At 41.8% G+C, this 18,230-nt stretch overlaps 1 protein-coding gene across 10 annotated transcripts in view; it reads right to left on the bottom strand.

Moving 5' to 3' along the window:
* Positions 1-14,288, bottom strand: part of atp11c (ATPase phospholipid transporting 11C (ATP11C blood group)) — a 43,807-nt gene extending 29,519 nt beyond the window's left edge. For 9 of the 10 annotated variants that reach the window (XM_086221866.1, XM_086221863.1, XM_086221864.1 and 6 more), the window contains exon 1: positions 13,720-14,288. In XM_086221866.1, the coding sequence (XP_086077992.1) occupies positions 13,720-13,746 (27 nt within the window). In that variant the 5' untranslated portion in view covers positions 13,747-14,288. Of the gene's footprint in view, positions 1-5,812; positions 5,985-13,719 lie in introns of those variants that run through there. The other variant, XM_086221871.1, reaches the window with a different exon arrangement.
* Between the last annotated feature and the right edge of the window lie 3,942 nt (positions 14,289-18,230).

Raw genomic sequence — 18,230 nt, 5'->3', positions numbered from 1 at the left:
ACCACCTCACAGACACAGACTCGGATGTCACAATTAAAATGTTACATATTCATTATTTCGAGGGACGTGCATGCTATACTTCACAGCCCTAAAAGCAACATTTGACAAACAGAAATATATATTTGTCTATATGTACTACTAATTCTATAAGATTTTATTGCATGCGACACTTGAGTCAGACCTGAGATGAATGTATTCTTTCAAATGGGAAACATCAGTTAATGATAATCAGATCTGTTAGTGATGGATCAGCATCTACTACAAACGAGTAGTGCAGCCTCTGTTCGCAACTCTCACACATAACAAGTGTGTACCCCATGTACAAGTTGTTACTGTGCTGTTATTAAGGTTGAAAAGACAGGGATACGTCTGCTTAATTCAATAAAAGGGTCAGAAACATATGGGCTGAAGGAACAGATTACAGTGAACACCTGATCCTGGAGCAGTGCCAAGGGAGTGTGTGAATTACTGCACCTTGGACAGCCAGTTGCCCAAAGACGGTTTCTGACAAAGGGTTGGATCAAAGCAGAGCCTTAATCACTTTGGGGGAACAAATGTATGCATGAGGACAGAAGCACAGCCTACATAACTCCACTTTATGCAATCGTTTGCTTCTCATTCAAAGTAACACGTGAAATGCCACGACAGAATCACCAACCCAGACCAGGGAAGAGTAGGATGGGTAGTCGGCTCCACCTGACACGGGGTTTTTGAGCCCAATATCCATTTTAGAGCAGGAAGGGAAAAAAAGTCACTTTTAAAATATGTGCAACCGCTACAATGAATTTTTGCGCTCGACTGAAAGTAGATCCTTTCTGTGTTCATTGCGCAACAATTTTATACCGATTGGACTGAGAGGGTAGAGGGTGAATGTTTTAATCAAATGACTAACTTTATTAAAAAAAATATTTTAAATTGTCATACATGACCGTTTAAATTAAATAGTGAAAAATCTCAAGGCAGAGGCACCAGAGTACTTCTTGCTGGACACAGTTTATAACACCATTTTTAAATCACCATAGCCATCTATTTCTGCGTTTTAAGTGAAGCGATTTGTCAACTGTGTTTTTGTCTTCACGCGAAGATTTTCTTCCACCAAAGCCTTTTTAATTCTGGCACTTACAGGAAAAAATATACGCTGATATGATGTATCTGATATCAAGGCTGGTACTTCAGCCTGTCAGGTCCGAAAGGGAAGTTGCATCCAGCTCAGTATGACCATCAAATCAACAGTCTCCATCCTGTTTGGCCACAGTCCTTAAGCAGGACCGGACAGACCTGTTTGCCAAAGGAAGGTGGGTGGGATGGATCCAGGTTTTCTAGAAAGAACCAGCTTCCAGGAGGACCGAAGCACTTCTAACACCCACATGAAGGGAGTGCACTCCAAGCACTTACCAGTGTTGTCTCATTCTCTCTCTCTCTCTCTCTCTCACATACACACACACACACACACACACACACACACACAGATGGTGGGGGCTGCCATACAAGGTGCCAACATATTCATCAGGGACAGGGACACCTCATCACAGTCAGTGGGGGAAGTGAGGACTCAACCTCCTTGGCATGCAGCCCCCGTATTTCTTTGACAATGCGTTCGTCTGAAAACAGTATTTCCAGCATTTCAGTATCAACCTCTCACCTGCACCCATCTACTGAGGACTGATGAAGGAGATGAACATTCATTCTGATGGAGACAAAACAAAAAAAGCTGTAGAATAACATACACCAGCAATTTCTAGGCTTCAGAGATGGATTCTGAAGCTCATAATTCATTCTTAAAATGTTATTCTTTGCGATGTTCACGTTCTGACAGCCAGAAGATGACGATGTAACTACCGAATTGCTATCGATTTAGCAGCAAGTTCACTGTAAACTATAATGAGGGTGAGACGACGGGGCTCACTTATCCTAAAATAGTGAGCAGAGGGCAGCACCAGAAATGCCGACGTAAGAAAAATAGAACTGAATACGTTATCTTTGCCTCACTGTCAAAGGTCAAACGCTGCCATTAAATGCCAATGATGTTAGCATGTAAAGCTAAAGCCACCAAGACTGCCAGCATGTCAATACAGGACAGTAGATCCCGCATCAAATGTTAATGAGATCAAGGAAGCAAACATCAAATCATCAATTCAGCTGAAATATAATTGCTGAGTCAGAGATAAATGGTGCATTAGAGAATTGAATGAGGTTAAAACTTAACATTAAATTATGCCCCAGATTTAATTATGCACACATTGTGAGATGAACAGATGCTAGGGCAGGGGGGAAAGGTCCTCGACTAAGAGCCAGGGAATATAAGGCTGCATTCAGCTACTGCCAAGAGCCTGGTGATGACTTGGGTCTGATGACACTGCGTCCTGTCACACCATGTCACTATTTCATGACTATCCGCTTTGTCACTGTGTGCCATTAGCTGAACAGATACGGACTGAGTAATCAGAAATATAGGAATTTGACTTTGGAATTAGTCGTCAAGCCATCTGGGATTTTCAGTGGCCAATGCTGGTAATATAGAGAGCAGGGAGTCATGATCAGTTATGACAGTTGCAATTTACAGGATTCATCAGCAGATAGCAGCATCTCCCTGTTTCTGAGGGAGAACCACAATTTCTTAATTTTTTTTCCTGTTTGTTTTTACAGACATTTATGTTGAATGGCCTTGTTCATGCGCAAATCAGCCAAAGCAGATCTAAAAATACCACCAAAAAAAGCCCTCATAAATTGGGTTATTTCTCATGTTCTTGAACTGAAATGAAGCCTGGGATTATGAAATTTTTGCTCCTCCGCATATTTAAAATGAGTTACGCAAACAACTAAGTCAATTGAAAGAGAACTGTAAGTCAGATCTCCATAAGGGGACCCACCCCTCACCCCACTAAAATGATGGTGTTTCATCAGAGCTTGGAAACCCTGGGCTACTCTTTTCAGATGGATGAGTGCATCATTCGAACCAGGCAACCCACAAAATAAACCATTATTTTAGTTTACTCCACCGTGAGCACATAAGGCAGTCATGAAGTCCGTTGTTATATTACAAAAATACCAAATGAGAAATGTCAAGAATATAAATCAATCCAAATTTAACCTTGTTAAAATTTTCAAGAGCTCATGGTGACATCTTTCATCTCCAAGAGAGGGGTGGAAAATACAGTAATACTATATACAGGGGTATTTAAAAATAGCCAGAGTATCCATTTCATGAACAAACTCTCCAACGCATAAAACGCAATATGATCATTTTCAGGATTTCATTGGCTGTGCAAACCATCACACATCCACACGATCTGTTCTGATTGGCTAAAAGGAAGCCTACCACACGTCGGACCTGGGCAAGGACCCTCCATTATCGCTGGCTGTTGACCAGACATGAGAGCCTCAATTGGGACTAATGAAGTGTCAATCAAAAGGTCAGAGGGCGGCTGCAATTTTTGTTTGCATGCGAACTGAGTTATGACTGACTGCTGTATGTGCGTGTCTGTGGATGTTAAGTATTTTGAGCTTGTAGATCTTAGAGGATTGAATGGTCAGAGCCTGAGCCAGTGAATTTGAGCTCCTTCTTTAACAAATATTTGTTGATCGCCATATTACTTAGAGACATGACGATTGTGTCCTGAAGTGCCTTTTGTCCATCGAATCACAAGAATCTAGGCTTTCTAATGATATCTCAAATGGGCAGCCAATTTAAAACAGCAAATGTGTACATAGCATAGTGTGCATGCAACATTCTGACAGCAATTCTACATGTGAGGGTCTAATCAGCCAGTAATGCCCCATACCACAGTAAGGTTGGAGTAAGTTTGATCCAAGAGACTGCTTCATTTCTCCATTGGGCAGTAACATATTGCCACCCATCATTTAACATCCACATGAGTGATTCCAAAATGTAGGAGTAAATCTAGTTGTTGTTGGGTTTTTTTTGACAAATGCTTTGACATTTATGGCCTGCAAGTTTGACAGAGAGGCGGTGCTGGCTCTGCAGACGGCTCAGTGTGTTCAGATTCTTGCATCATTAGTTGTTATACTTGCTGTTAACTGAAGCGTGGCCAAGGCAGCATGCAGTATATCTCTAGACAACATGTGTCTGCTGTCAAGGAAGCTAATTTGACTAGCATCTCTATTCAGACACTAAATAAATATGCATTGTCACATCTGATAGGGCCAATGGCGCTGAGAGCATAATATAGCCTGACACAATCAGAATCCATACTCGTCACATTATTCTCACAAAACCATTGGAGAAAATGTGAGCCCAAAAAGAATCCAGTTGGTTAGGCTTTGTTCTCATCAGTTTTGTAACTTATGAACAAAAACATCAAGCTCAGCCAGAATGGAATGCAGCGGTACCATTAAGCTTTAAAGAAAAAAATCCACTTAGAAAATCTACTTAAACACATTTAATGAGGTGTGAGGGAGCTGTGGGAAGAGGAGAGAGCACTGGAAACCTATACTCCCCCATCTTTATGTCCTGCATGTGTACTAATAGCACTCTGAATTACACAGAGTACAACAGATATGGTGTAAATTCTGTGTTCCAGTCTTGAACCGTGTCTTGTAATGACCTGGGGAAAAAAAAAAAACTGAACCCGAAATTACTCAATGTATTAGCTTGCGGGGAGCAGGAAAAGTGAGTGCTGCCTGTGTGTCAACTGCATTATATCTATCCTATCAGGTTTTATGGATGATGTTTCAGTGAGCTAATCACAGGTCAACATGATCTGCCATTTAGATTTGTACAACAACATCACCACTTGGTTTTTTTCCTTTTTTCTACTCTGACCACCAAGGAGAAGTGTTAAGAAGGAAGTACCAGAAGATCTATTACATTTGAGGAGATCTCGACTTGGCCGCAATATAATATGGCATCCTGAGTGTAATGGAACAAATAAACTGCGCAGCCTGAACTCAAGTAAAGCATTTAGAAGATGTTGATGGGAACAGTAAAACCACCTTAACTGTTGCACTTAAGCTATGAATGCAACTTCACTATTCAGCATATAATGACACGCCTAATAGCATCAAGTGATGACGGTTATGAAATCAAGGACAAAGACGCACACGTTTAAGTCACTACCGTGCACTATTCGGCACACACTTCACTTTTATTCTCTAACAGTAGCTTGTCAGGCCACCTGCATGTCCTCTCCCAGCATGCCCACTCTTTCTCACTAATTGTAACTCTCTCAGTTTTGATTACACATCCAAGTGCTCGCTGCATTGGCTGCACTGGATTTTCAGAGGCAACATTATCTTTTGGACTTAATATAGCACAAAGACAAAGACATCAATCCAGAATTAAGCATTTGTCACAGCAATGACTTGGTAAGAACTCTCTTTGTTGCATTTCCTGTGCAACAACAACCTCCTCCTGATACAGCTATGTCGCATGGGCTAATTTGTCTAATTTCAGCACAAAGGGGCTTTGTTATAATTAGGTCTAATAGATAAGAAAATGTATCAGAAACTGTAATTCAACAAGCTTATCACGTAGAATGACACTTTTACAAGTGATAAACAGTTCATTGTGTCACTGAAACATCCAAAAATGTGGCATGACGGGTGAGAAAAGATTTACCAGACAAACTGTTAATATTCATTCCCTCTTACCTCAATTCCATGTTACTTTGTCACAGCATAAAAAAGCAGTTTGACAGCTGAATTGACGAGGGTGTAACGCAGGAGAGCATAAAAATCATTTAATTAACAGAACATCACTGTCAAATAATCTAAATTAAGATTAATCAAACAAGCAGAAGCTGATAAAAACAAGCAAAGGCATTACTCCATCCTATAGAGAAACAGGAGTTACCTCCATCATGGGTTCACCACCTCTTTGGTCTATGGTATAGCATAAACCCCCCCTATTGGAGGGTACTCTGTCCCCTGTTTGCGCACAATGATGAATTGCCTCACAGAGTAATAATAGTCCAACTTGAACTGAGGGCTGATCCTAAAGAGCTGTTGTAGATAGGCAAAGGCTCATTGTTCTACGAGCATCCCCGCAGCTGTACACGACACAGAGTGTACTGTATCATGGGCTGGTGGTACTGGCCTACATTACGCTGCGTCTCTTGACAATGGGGAGGAGGGGAAACTCATCTAGACCTTGTACTGGGAGCAGCTTCCTCAATAATTCCGTAGCCTCAAAACAGCCACAGACAGAATATTGTTCAGAATACTTCTTGCAATTCATGTGAAAACCATGAAATGTCACCTTAAGACATTCTGTGATTACATAACAGGTAGCGATAAGGCAGGGAAACCTGTCCTCTGCCTCTCTGTTTGAGTAAAGTGTGAACACTAACCCTATGCAAATAGGGTTACAATAAGTCGACAAGAAGTCATTGTAGCTCGGAAAATGTTAAAATTTGAGGAACTGAAAAAACATCACAGTAGACATTAAAACACAGGAAATGTGCAATCAAGTCAAACAATGCTGACAGAGACCTGTGGTAACATCAGTGACTGAAAGCATGCTGCTATTAAAATACAGTTACATTGTCCACAAAGACCAAAAACAAAGCCTTGATTTCACAAAACATACTGGGAACCAGTTTTACATTCACAAGGCAAGTTATCTTTTAACTGGTTTACTGTTTCAAAGTGGGTATTTAATGAGAGGCTTGAGGGCAGGTTTCAGTTTTAAGATTATAGTTTAAGTTGCTTCTCCGGCTTGACCTTTGTCCCGGGAGCAAAAATCCTCTAGACAAGTTAGCTCACCGGGTATTAGAGAAGATGACAGAATTATGTTCGAGGAGCTTTAAAGGAGAAAAACCGACAGTTTGTGTTTTAAGACCAGGAAAAGTGAGCACATTTCAAGCTGCAGTCTAGTCACACTTTAATCTATAATTTAAGAGAATTTAAAAGTAGCGAGGCCATAAATGGAGGATGGTTTTTCCAACCAAGTGCACATGCTCTGGACTATTTTTGTGCGCGACAAATCGGCAGATTCAGATGAAGGTTCTCGATGCAGCTATTTTTCCTCGATGTAGTGGAAGAGGACGGCATGTATTATGCTGGCCAGCTTTAAAAATCTCATATCAGCTACAGCCCTACCGATGACATTATCTTTAATAATCTAGCAGGCAAAACTTGCTATAATTGCTATTCAATTAATCATCCTTAGACACTGCATAGGGAGAGACTCATGCCTCTGTTTCCTTCCTCTCTTCAGTGGAAATGTTTGGACTTCCTCAACCAGCACCCCCCCCCCCCCCCACTCCCCCACCGCCCCCCGCCCAAACTCTGACCACATTAAAAAGAGCTGTTTTTCTCCCTGTGACTGAGCAATAAGCTCTTACTCAGCTGGAAGTTTTGGGGGGAGATAATCATTGCAGGCTGTTGCTTAAATGTGTATCTGTGTGTGTGTGGGAGGGGATATGTTCGTTTGTCTTCCACCATTCATTAAAGCTTCACATGCACTTGGTTGTCCCTCTTGTCTGTATCATCTTTATCAGTGATCACCCCTATCATTGCAGATGATAATAAAAAAACTGGGATGACAGAGATGCAGGCTTCTCTCCTCTTCTCACTCTCTCTCTCTCTCTCCATGCTCAGAAACAGAGTGAGATATATGACACAAACAAAGACATCCCACCACTCACACACAAACACACACACACACACACACACTAGCAAAGACATATCTGCATTCTCTTCTCATCTCCCTGGTTCAGCTACAGCATGGAACAGAAAATCTCCGGTGGAGCCTTTATACATATATGGATGACTAGGGTGCATTTTAAGCTGCTAGCCTGGTGAGAATACGTGGGTCAGGAAAGGGAGGAGCCATGGGGGGGATTCAAAATAAATGAAGCAACCTGAATTATTTAAATGTACAAACTGAGAATTCAACCTAGCTTTTAAATGGAAGTGCAAGATTGCCACAAAAAGCCATCCATGGTCCCCTTATATCCAACTGGATCCGTCCACTCCAATTTTAATCACAACACAAACACTGAAGGAGTCTGTCCATTAGGAGAATGCACAGAAGGGGAGGGTGCAACGGATGCAGAGAGGCTACAGGTCCCCCCCCCCCCCCCCCCCCTTTGGACTTCAGTTTCTAAGGTTTGAGTCATGCAGGGTTTTCCAGGCTCCCCTACTACAGTATATTTCATCACACAGTCGGCCGCTTATCCCTTTACACTGCCTCCTCACTAAACTAAATATATTTATCATCCCCCTGTGTGTTACAGATGAGCTCCTTTGGCTGGGCTTCCGTATCTGGGCGGGGGACCAGGCGGACGGTGGAAGGAAGAGAAAGGAGTGAGAGTAAGCAATTCTGTTCGCCAGCCAGCTTGTGGTGCAAGACTAATGGCGGCAAACCTGAGCAACTAGAATCAATACGCATCTCTCTGCTCTAATCAAACAGGCCTAATAAATCAAATGGTCCTACACGTCTTGTATGGTCAGAGGCCCTCGGATGCACTCTTAACCCAACTGCTCACCAACAAGTGACAGTTCTGTTTGAGGACTCTTGTATCTCATCAGTTACTAAAGGCCCTGATAGATGACGTCCTTGTGCTGGCCAACCAGAGAGTTAACATCGCCATGGGTTCCTCGGCCAAAAACCAATGGGATTTTAGCACTGGATTTTGGATTATTGACACAAATAATCTCTGTGGAAAACATAAATTTATGAGCCTTTCATGTTTGCTTTTTTTTTTAATGAGATGATGAAAACTATTTTGATGAGTATGGAAGTGGAAATGGCATTGTTACACCACAAAGCAAACATTATGAAGCAACTACCCTGCCGATGTATGAGGACATTACCACAAAAAGCTTCACAACTGACTGTGATGACATTCAACATCTGCAACTTAATGTCTGTAGTCACGTTAAGCAACTCGTAAACATTCGCCTTTTTAAGACACCTAAAAGCTTAAAAATTCCAGATTGTGGATAACTACTAGTGTACTTTATGCTAAAATGTGAAAAATATCTACAGCTAGTGAGAAGCACAGACCTTATTTCAGGCATTTAACCATAAACCCATTCAAATCTGAGACGAGGCAAACTGACCGTCAGCAACACCTACATTTTGGGAGGATTTGGACACATTTCTACACCGATCTATGGATTTTGAACCAATGCTAATAGCGGCTGGCAAAGACAAGTAAATAGAAGCACTGAAAGCAATTAAAAATAAATTTGAAGTGTAACAAAGCAAAGAACATAAGCAGCAGAACCTAAATAGAATAATGGAAGAGGCACGGGGTATATTTAGACTTAAGAGATACTTGTGTGCTCCATTAGCAAAAGGATGTTTGAACAAAATCATTTTCCTGTTTAGATGTGTGCAGTTTGTGTGCAAGTCAACACTGTCCGTTAAATGAGTGTGTCTGTGCATTTGTGTGTAAATATCAGAAGACCTGTGTGTGCTCATGGCTGACCTGAGAAACTGGTTTGCAGAGCCCCAAGGGCTTCAAACACTTCTGACCTGCAATCCTTCAAAAGGCTCACGCATAACAACATCTGCTGTCAGGTCGGGGCACGTTTACAAGCAGCCTGGGCCACCGTCAAGTGAGACAGGCCTCAGTGCATCATCATCCTGCAGCAGGATGGACAGGTTGAAGAGACACAGAGAAGGACAGAAACGTGTGTGTGGGGGGGGGGGGGGGGGGGCACCACTGAGACATAATGAAGCAACATGGTGCAGTGCTGAGTGATTAAGGTGACTTAAAATCTAATAGTCCACAGGCTTCAAATCAAACTCCACTTCCACTTCCATTACATAGAAAGCAGTTAACTTCTTAATCAAATACTAAATGAATTATTCTAAGCAGCGTCCCTTCATTACATAAGCTTATGACAGAAAACAAGAGTGCTGGCAGGTCTGTATCAGTGTGAGCGTGTCTTGCCTTAGTGTTGGTGCACAGCTCTGGGCTCCATTTGGTGTTGCTACAAGCTACTACAATCGTGTCCTGATAGAGCAAAAACTTCACAAAGTGTGTTTTCCACTGAGCTAGTGAGTGGGAGGAGATCTAATGGTTGCAGCGGTGCAAAAAAATAAAAATAAAAAGATAGTGAGGTGCACCTCTCCTTGCAGTCAAGGCGAGGGCTACCGCAATGACTACTATCACATTTCCGCCAGCCTCCCCCTCTCTTGCAGATCACACTGCTGCCTTCAAGGGCTTGAATGAACATCAAAGGCAACTGTGTGATTTTTGCATTCCTGTCAGAGCATTACAACCTCTGGAGCTTCCCCCCTACCCCACCCCCCCTGAAAAAGTTCAGCCCCACTCGTACTAAAAGCCCTCTTCAATGATTTTCCAAAGACATACCCAGGGTTTAGTGGTGCACCGCATCATAGTAGGAGCGTCAAGTGAGACACATGAGGCCTCCTCGTGGCTTTTAGTATGAGCAGTCTGACTCCACTTCTTCTTGCCTGTGGGAGGGTGGTGTGAATCAGGAGGCAGAGAGCCTGAGATATCAGCACCGTGTGCATCAACGTCCGAGGATGGCTGCTCTGCACAAAATATTATTTACAGCTCACTGTGAGGAGAAATTACAGCAGCGATTCTCTCCAGGAGCAGGAAAATCAGCTGACATGACACTTAAGAGAAAGGTCATGAGGCAGGTCAGGCACTATAATTATTATATTGCTTCCGTATTCACAGCCAGCAACTATCTATACTGCTCACATCACCTGTGGCGGATTCGAGCCCGCTGGTGACAACAGGTTATTGGTGCATGATGATGATAAAGAGGCAGTAAAGACAGCTCAGCATTATAAACCTGGCCTTGCGGATAGTTTCCCTCTTTCAACTAGTCCACTCATGACTGATAAATGCAGGAGAGTGGCAATGAAACCGATGGATGAACTTTAAAAGGGTAAAGCATTAAACTGGCCAAGTGTGAAATATGATGAAAAACCATTTCATGTTGGAAATATACCAAGTTAGAATTTTGAGGGAAAAAAAAAAAAAAAGCTGCCCCAATGGAAAGCAATAAGGCATCCTAAGAAGGATTTTATTATTATTTCAGACTACATCACTCAATAAAATGTATTTGTACAGCACATTCCTGCATGAACTGCAGGCTCATGATAAACAAGAACGAGACTAACGCTTATGATCATTTTTTAAATAATTATGCAATAAAATCAATAAAATAAAATTTCCAAAAAAAGAAACAAAAGACAATGACAAAATAATTAATGTTTTTAGAACATGCAATTGAATGAATGGTTAGGTAAAATAATGAAATTTTAGTCAAAGGTGAAAGAAGTTTGCTTAGGGCATTTAAAAAAAAAAAAAAAAAAACACCAACTAAAAGCTGCTTTACTAAATGTTTTTGCCTTGAACTTCTGGAACAACAAGAGGATTTGTACCAGAGGGGTTCTTGCACTGCAAATGTGCCGGACGATTAGGCTGCTGTGGGACCACAAGGTGCTTTAAAAACAAAGGACCTGACAAGAACCCAATGTGAGTGCTTTAAAACAGGAGCAATGTGTTCTCTCTCTCTCTCTCTCTCTCTCTCTCTCTCTCTCTCTCTCTCTCTCTCTCTCTCTCTCTCTCTCTCTCTCTCTCTCTCTCTCTCTCTTCTCTCTCTCTCTCTCTCTCTCTCTCTCTCTCTCTCTCTCTCTCTCTCCTCTCTCTCTCTCTCTCTCTCTCTCTCTCCAAAGTACATCAAGCAGCAGAATCAACTGTCGCTGATCAATACTTTTTTTTGGACGGATCAGATATGTGAGATTTACAGTAGTCAAGCCAGTTGGATATAAAAGGCTGCTGTGTTAGTCTCTCTGTGTCACTCACAGGAAAATGGCTGCAGCTTCGATATACTGTATATTTGGGAAGATACAGAGGCAGAAAGGGTGATTTAAAAAAAAAAAAAAACCTTGACAGGCCCGTCAGAGGTTTTGAGGCCAGGGTGATAACTCCAGATATTGAGTTCTGTCTGAGGATAAAGTCCAAACGCACCAAATATCACTGTATATCCAGGATGTAAAACATGTGCATTAAAGGACAGAAACAATGAATTCTAATCACTCACAACTGATTTTTTAGCGGGTTTATGCCATGATAACTCCGAATGTTTTGCAGGGTTTTTTTTCGGTTGCTGTCAGACTGTCTTGTTCAGCATTTGTATTTATTTTTTTACAGTTATTAATCACAGAAAACTGAACTGACTGAATGTAACTTTATACAAATTAAACGACTGTGAAGATAACCACTACTTGCAGCCCTAAGATGTGTGATACAAGGAGCATTTCAGGTTCTGTTCACTGATAATTACTGACAACCAGTTCAGTTGATGAGTGCTTATTGACCAAATGTTTTTCTTCAACACATACAAGCTTCTAGTGGCACTCCAATATGAAGATATACATCATTTGAAGGTAAAAAAAAAGAAGAACTTGTATCATTCAATATTACGCTCTATCGTTTATCTTGAATTTCATATTTACTCGTTACGGCAATACGTTACATCATCAGATGACACTTAACATTCTTCCGCTCTGCAGCATAAAATAAAGAGCAAACAAGGAGTCAGACTCCACCGACCCAGAACAAGACAACAATCTCATTCTAAAACAGGGTATTTCCCTGTTCGCAGCGATGTGGTTTGGTGTGGAAAAGTCAGACATGGACCAGAAAAGGGCAACATACTTTGCAAAGAACTGCAAAGTTACTGCAGCCTGGCACCAACAGCTAACTCAAACACTCCTAACTCTGTACCACCTCTGCAAGAATCAATCCAAACGACAACCTCAAAAGTGCAGTAAAGAGGTGAAAGCAAATTCTATTCTGAGAGGATATATTCATTGTAAGCGTATGACTTTATCTGTTTGCAACTAAAGTGTTTTCTCTTTTGTACAATAACATGTGTATTCTGTCGCTTGAAAGAAAAAGTGCAAAAGATGCATGAAAAAAAAAATCAAACCAGAGTTAATACCTTCCTTTCATTTGTTGAGTATATATATATATATATATATTGGAATGAATATATACAATGACATTAATCACTGACGGGATATGACATCACATATGTATGAGATTCATATTCCTCTTTTTAAGTGTTTAGGTGTCTTATAACCAAGTACATATTAGCATTCTACGCTAAAGCTACAAGGCTTTTTATTAAATTAAATTGAAGAAATTATTCGAACTTAACAGTTCTAGTTTATCTATTTGCCTTTAACCAATTGGTTGTTAAACAGGTATTAATTATAAGTGTTTATCAAGACATTAATTGGGTTAATGTATTTTTGAAAGAATAAATAGTCATACCTACATTAGTATTACAAGATCGGAATATCAAGAGAAATATCGCGACATTTGATAGTGTTCATATCGCCCAGCTTCAGTTCCACTTTCATTTCGTCAAACAACTGTGGGCAAGACGGGTTCGCTTGTCTAAGAATAAGGGTGATTTAAACCACCCCAGTGACCTCCGAGTGGAAGTTTAATGAGTTAAACTGGGACTAACTTCCATCAGTCGTGACTTCCTGCCTTCAAGAACTTACCTAGCAGTTAGCTAACTGGCTCAATAACACCAGCGGTGAGGTGAGTCAACAGCTGTCTCACGTTGTCGCTGAGAACAGCGTGTCTGAATGGAAAATATTCTCCTGCACACATCGAAAATGTCAAGACACAAATGAGCGAAGGTGCCAGTTGACATTATTTCTGGGTCGAATCACGGCTGTTGAAACGCTAACAGGATGTCATAAGCTAACAGTGTGTAGTGTAGTGTTGATGTCAGCCAACATACCAAACGGTTCAGTCTTCTCCGCAGCATCTTCTTCTTCTACTCCTTCTTTGATTTCGCAATACTGGTTAACTCTCCGGGTTCAACAGACGCCTCCAGGCTCCGGTTCAGCTCCACCGGGGAATAACTTTACATGTATGTTAGTTAACCTGCTAGCTCCTTGGCTATCTATTCCCTACTCTACCGTTAGTTCTAGATACATGAAATGCTGCAGCGACGCTACATCGTTTCCATTTTGTTTGATTTCGGTGTCTTCTCACCATTCGCATTCTCTCGCCCCTGACTCTTTTCCGCGTTGCGGTGTAGCCTACTAGTCGCGCTTGCCTCGGCTCCAGGCAGAAACACTCGCTGGCATTCCGCTCTGCGCCCTGTTGCTGGGAATCGGGCAAATCATTGGTGGCTCTCAAGTCTGCCTCGCTGCTGACCCAGAAACTGCCCCACACTACAAACTAACTTCCCCGTATCGATTACCGAGCTCCAGCCGCCTCACGTCCCTGGCAAACAATTTTCACTCCTCCAGCAGCGGCAGCAGCAGCAGCAGCCAGCAGCAACCCACAAACGTTCCCACGTTCACAGGCTCCACCCGGCGAAGGTGCGGCGACTTTCGCCCACATTGTATTATGGGTAATGTGGTCGAAATTAGAACTACAGGAATTACAGAATTACAGATGTTAAGCATTTAAGATTTGGATGATTTCATGAATATTTCAGGGGAAATGTGATGGGCTGTGTTGTGGGATTGCACAATAAAACACACACAATGTCTGTATTTGCACTATAATCACACTGAAAAGATGGTGCTTTTCTGGATAAATGGCACAGGGGAGACAGTCCAAATGGCCTAGAACTGGATTTAGTCTGATGAATATCTCAGGTAAACACTTGTATAAATCTTTATGCTCATAAACACTATCTAAATTATGCTCCTTTAATGCAGGGCTGCATCCAGGCACTAAATCGAGCCTGCGGTAAGATCAAATGTATTGTGTATTGTAATGTGATGTTTATTGTTGTTGCAGGCCTAAAAATCACGAAATACAAAACGAATCAACCCCGCGGTGTAGAAAATGGATGGATGAATGGAAAATGAATCTCAAACGAGCAAACATAATAGGGTCTTCTTCAGGCCCTAATTAAAGCTGCAAGCAGCGTTGTTAGGGCCTGAGCCCCCGCACGGCCTATGGCCGCATCGTTGACGCCGGCCCCAATCCAACGGTGTATTGGTCGAGTGTGGAGGAGCTAGTTTAGGAGTTAGAAGCCTGAGTGTGATCAGAGAGTGAGAGCAGAGCTGAGAGCTGGCCCTTTAAGAACCCCTCCCCCACTGCTCTGTCTTTGATCTGTGCTCGAGTGGAGAGCAGAGCTGAGAGCTGGCCCTTTAAGAGCCCCTCCCCCACTGCTCTGTCTTTGATCTGTGCTCAAGTGGAGAGCAGAGCTGAGAGCAGAGCTGAGAGCTGGCCCTTTAAGAACCCCTCCCCCACTGCTCTGTCTCTGATCTGTGCTAGAGTGGAGAGCAGAGGAGGATCAACAGAATTGTAGTGTGGAAAAGTGGAATAAGTCGGCATACGTTGGTCAAGAGTGACTCATAATACCATATTTTTGTAGGGATTTTTGTCAGGAATTCAGTGGTGTGTTTTTTAAAGCTGTGGGATGGATGGTGTAGACATGCGAAGCGTTTGTTTCACAGTATGTACCCTGAGAGGACACGCTCTCCCCATAGGCTTCCATTGTAAGCGTGAAACGTGTCTCCCCCACTTTGACGGCTTATAAAATCCAAACCGAGTGATTCATATAAAAACCTTTAGCAACTTTCAATCAGCACAGTTGGGAGAGTCTAGGAGGAGATAGATTTTGTTCGGGGAGTAAAAAAAGTCCTGATTTTGACAGTTATGTCCAATTTGTGGACATTCTGTTGTAGATAGATGAGAGGTCAGAGTGTAGGAATTTTGCGTCTTGATGAGACGAGTCCAACGGTGTTGGTCCCATGTTTGTGGGACTTTCGTGGGAGGAGTTATAACGCTCTAAATTATAAAAAATTATCTTTTAGTTGTGTGGCTCCCTAGGTGGCGCTATAGACTTTTGTGGTGTTTTTGTTTTTGATTAGTGAATGTTTAGCCAGACCGGATAATTGTGCAGAATTTCAGCCAATTTCATGCATGTTAAGGGAGTGAAATTAGATTATGCGCATAATGCGCGCGCTCATTGACGTCAAGAACGGTCCAGGACCAGGTTTTGAATGGGTGTGTATGTGAAAACCGGCTCTGGGCCGTCTGGCCGAGGTGCCTCATGGGTTTGGGGGGGGCTGGGACACTGTTTAGTGTGTGTTTTTAGTGTTTTTAGTGCTGCTAATGTGTTGCTCTGCCGAACAAACATAATAGGGTCTTGCCTGAAGTACCTTCAGGCTCAGGCCCTAATTATACAAAACACTGCTACTGCTATTTGTGTGAGGTAAAATGCTCATTAGATATGAAGGATCTCTAAAAGCTGATTATTTTCTCTTATTATCCATCATCACTGACATCATCCAAAGACAATGCTTCATCTCACTTGGCGTCCAGAAAAAAAATGACTGACTGGTTGAATGTATGGAAACAGTGGTCAACAGGTCAGACTGGGGTTATACTGGGCAGCATCCAGGTGTGAATGTATTACTGTGGGATTGTAATTCTGCAAAAGAAAGCATCAATCTTGGTGAACCCACCCTGAATAAGTAAAGGTTAACACACACACACACCATAAATCATTTCCAGTTTTTCTGAGCGAAAGTGCTCTTTAATAGCAGTTCATATCTTGATTTAAATTCTCTCCTATGTGTGAAAATGTGCGCTCAGAATGAAGCGCTGTCTGTCATTTTCATCTGAGGATATTCGAAGATACAGCTGCAAGCAAAACAGGAACACGCTGACAAAAACATTTACCTACAATAAAACTGCGGCAACAAAATCTACCCACATTGTAACAAAATTATATGGACCTTCCCGCTGACTTTTAATTGCTTTCTGACTCATGCAGTTTAAGGTCTGAAGTCAGCACAGCGTGGCTCCAACCTCTCCTGGAAGTCAAACCAGCTTTAACGTGAAAAAAACTCAGCACCAAGGTTTTCTTTTTTTACTCACAGTGACAGCGTGAACACTGTGTGTCTTTTAGTTAGGACTGAGCTTGACGCCAGGGTAAATGTGCAGATGTGATGAACTATTGTCACACAAGCTGGAACATCTGTTTAAAAAGCAAAAATTCCAGGGAAGGAAGGCACAAACTATCCCGAGTCTTTTCTGAAGTTAATCTCTTCTCACTTTGTGTATTGTGCTGTCAAAGCTCATCCTGCGATCTATAGCGCCACAAACTGCATTATCTTCAATACTTTTATGTGGAATTAGATCAGCTTCTGTTGCAGGGAATCAAACTGGTCACTTTTATGAAGCCGTTATACTTCCACGATTCTCTTAAAAACTTCTGTGTGAGTTTCAAAACAAATATGATGACAAATTCCATTTAAGCTACACCTTTAGAGACCTCCGTTCTTTTGTGAACCTCAAAAACAGTTCACAACCTTAAATGCGATCTGCCTGTTATGGAGTAAAAGCCATGCAGGTCATAAACAGATGTGGTACTCGTGCTAATTTGTTTCGTGTGTTGTAGCTCGAGTGACACCAGCAGCGATTTGCATTTGGCAACAGCTTTGCATTCTCTCTTAGTGACCATGTTTCGTTGCTTGTTTCTAAGCAGTGTTACGCAGAAACTGTTGGGTCCAAACTTCCCCACATCAGACGGACACACACATGCGCGCGCGCACACACACACACACACACACACACACACACACACACACACACACTCTTCTTTAATAAAAACATTGCTAGCTCGGGCATTTTGACATTCTCATTTGTAAATATTACATTGACCTTTAGGTGGAGAAATCCAGCAAATACACAGTGATTTTATATTTTACTATGTGGGTTTTTGTGTAGATGCAAATAAAATCATCCAGTGGAACAAAAGCCATTTTCTTCCGCATCATTGCAGCAATTGAGCAGGAGACCTGCCAGTGCCACTATCGATGATATGGACTCAGGAAGGAACAAATGTATTTAAGTGTCTCATTTGATATTGAAAATATCCAGCAATGTATCACGACTTAAGTTATAATTTGACATTTAGTGAGAGGTGGCAATTCAGACGTAATATTAGGCTAACTTGGCAAAATAGATGACTATGTTTCGGATCAAATGATCCAATAACGATTATGTACATAGCAAGAACAACTTCCAAACAAGGACGACAAAAATACAAAGACATTCAACACGTGCTTTGTGTTTTTAAGGTCACTCAGGATCAAGACACCCTTTAAATAAATCTACTTATTCATCATTTTAAGGATAATTAATCGGGACAATTTTGTTTTCTTAGCTCTTCAAAGACAGTAGGTTGGAAATCAACAGCTCAAATGTAAATGGGGGGGGGGCAGTGATTGGGTTTGGGTTTTTGACCACAAAGTTATAAATCCTGTTTGTCCCGCA

The sequence above is a fragment of the Aulostomus chinensis genome, chromosome 13, assembly GCF_037954235.1.
Source record: "Aulostomus chinensis isolate RoL2024-O1b breed Wild chromosome 13, RoL_Achi_v1.0, whole genome shotgun sequence".
Taxonomy (NCBI): domain Eukaryota; kingdom Metazoa; phylum Chordata; class Actinopteri; order Syngnathiformes; family Aulostomidae; genus Aulostomus; species Aulostomus chinensis.
Note: the sequence above shows the minus strand (reverse complement) of the source record. Positions and strands in the feature narration are given on the sequence as shown.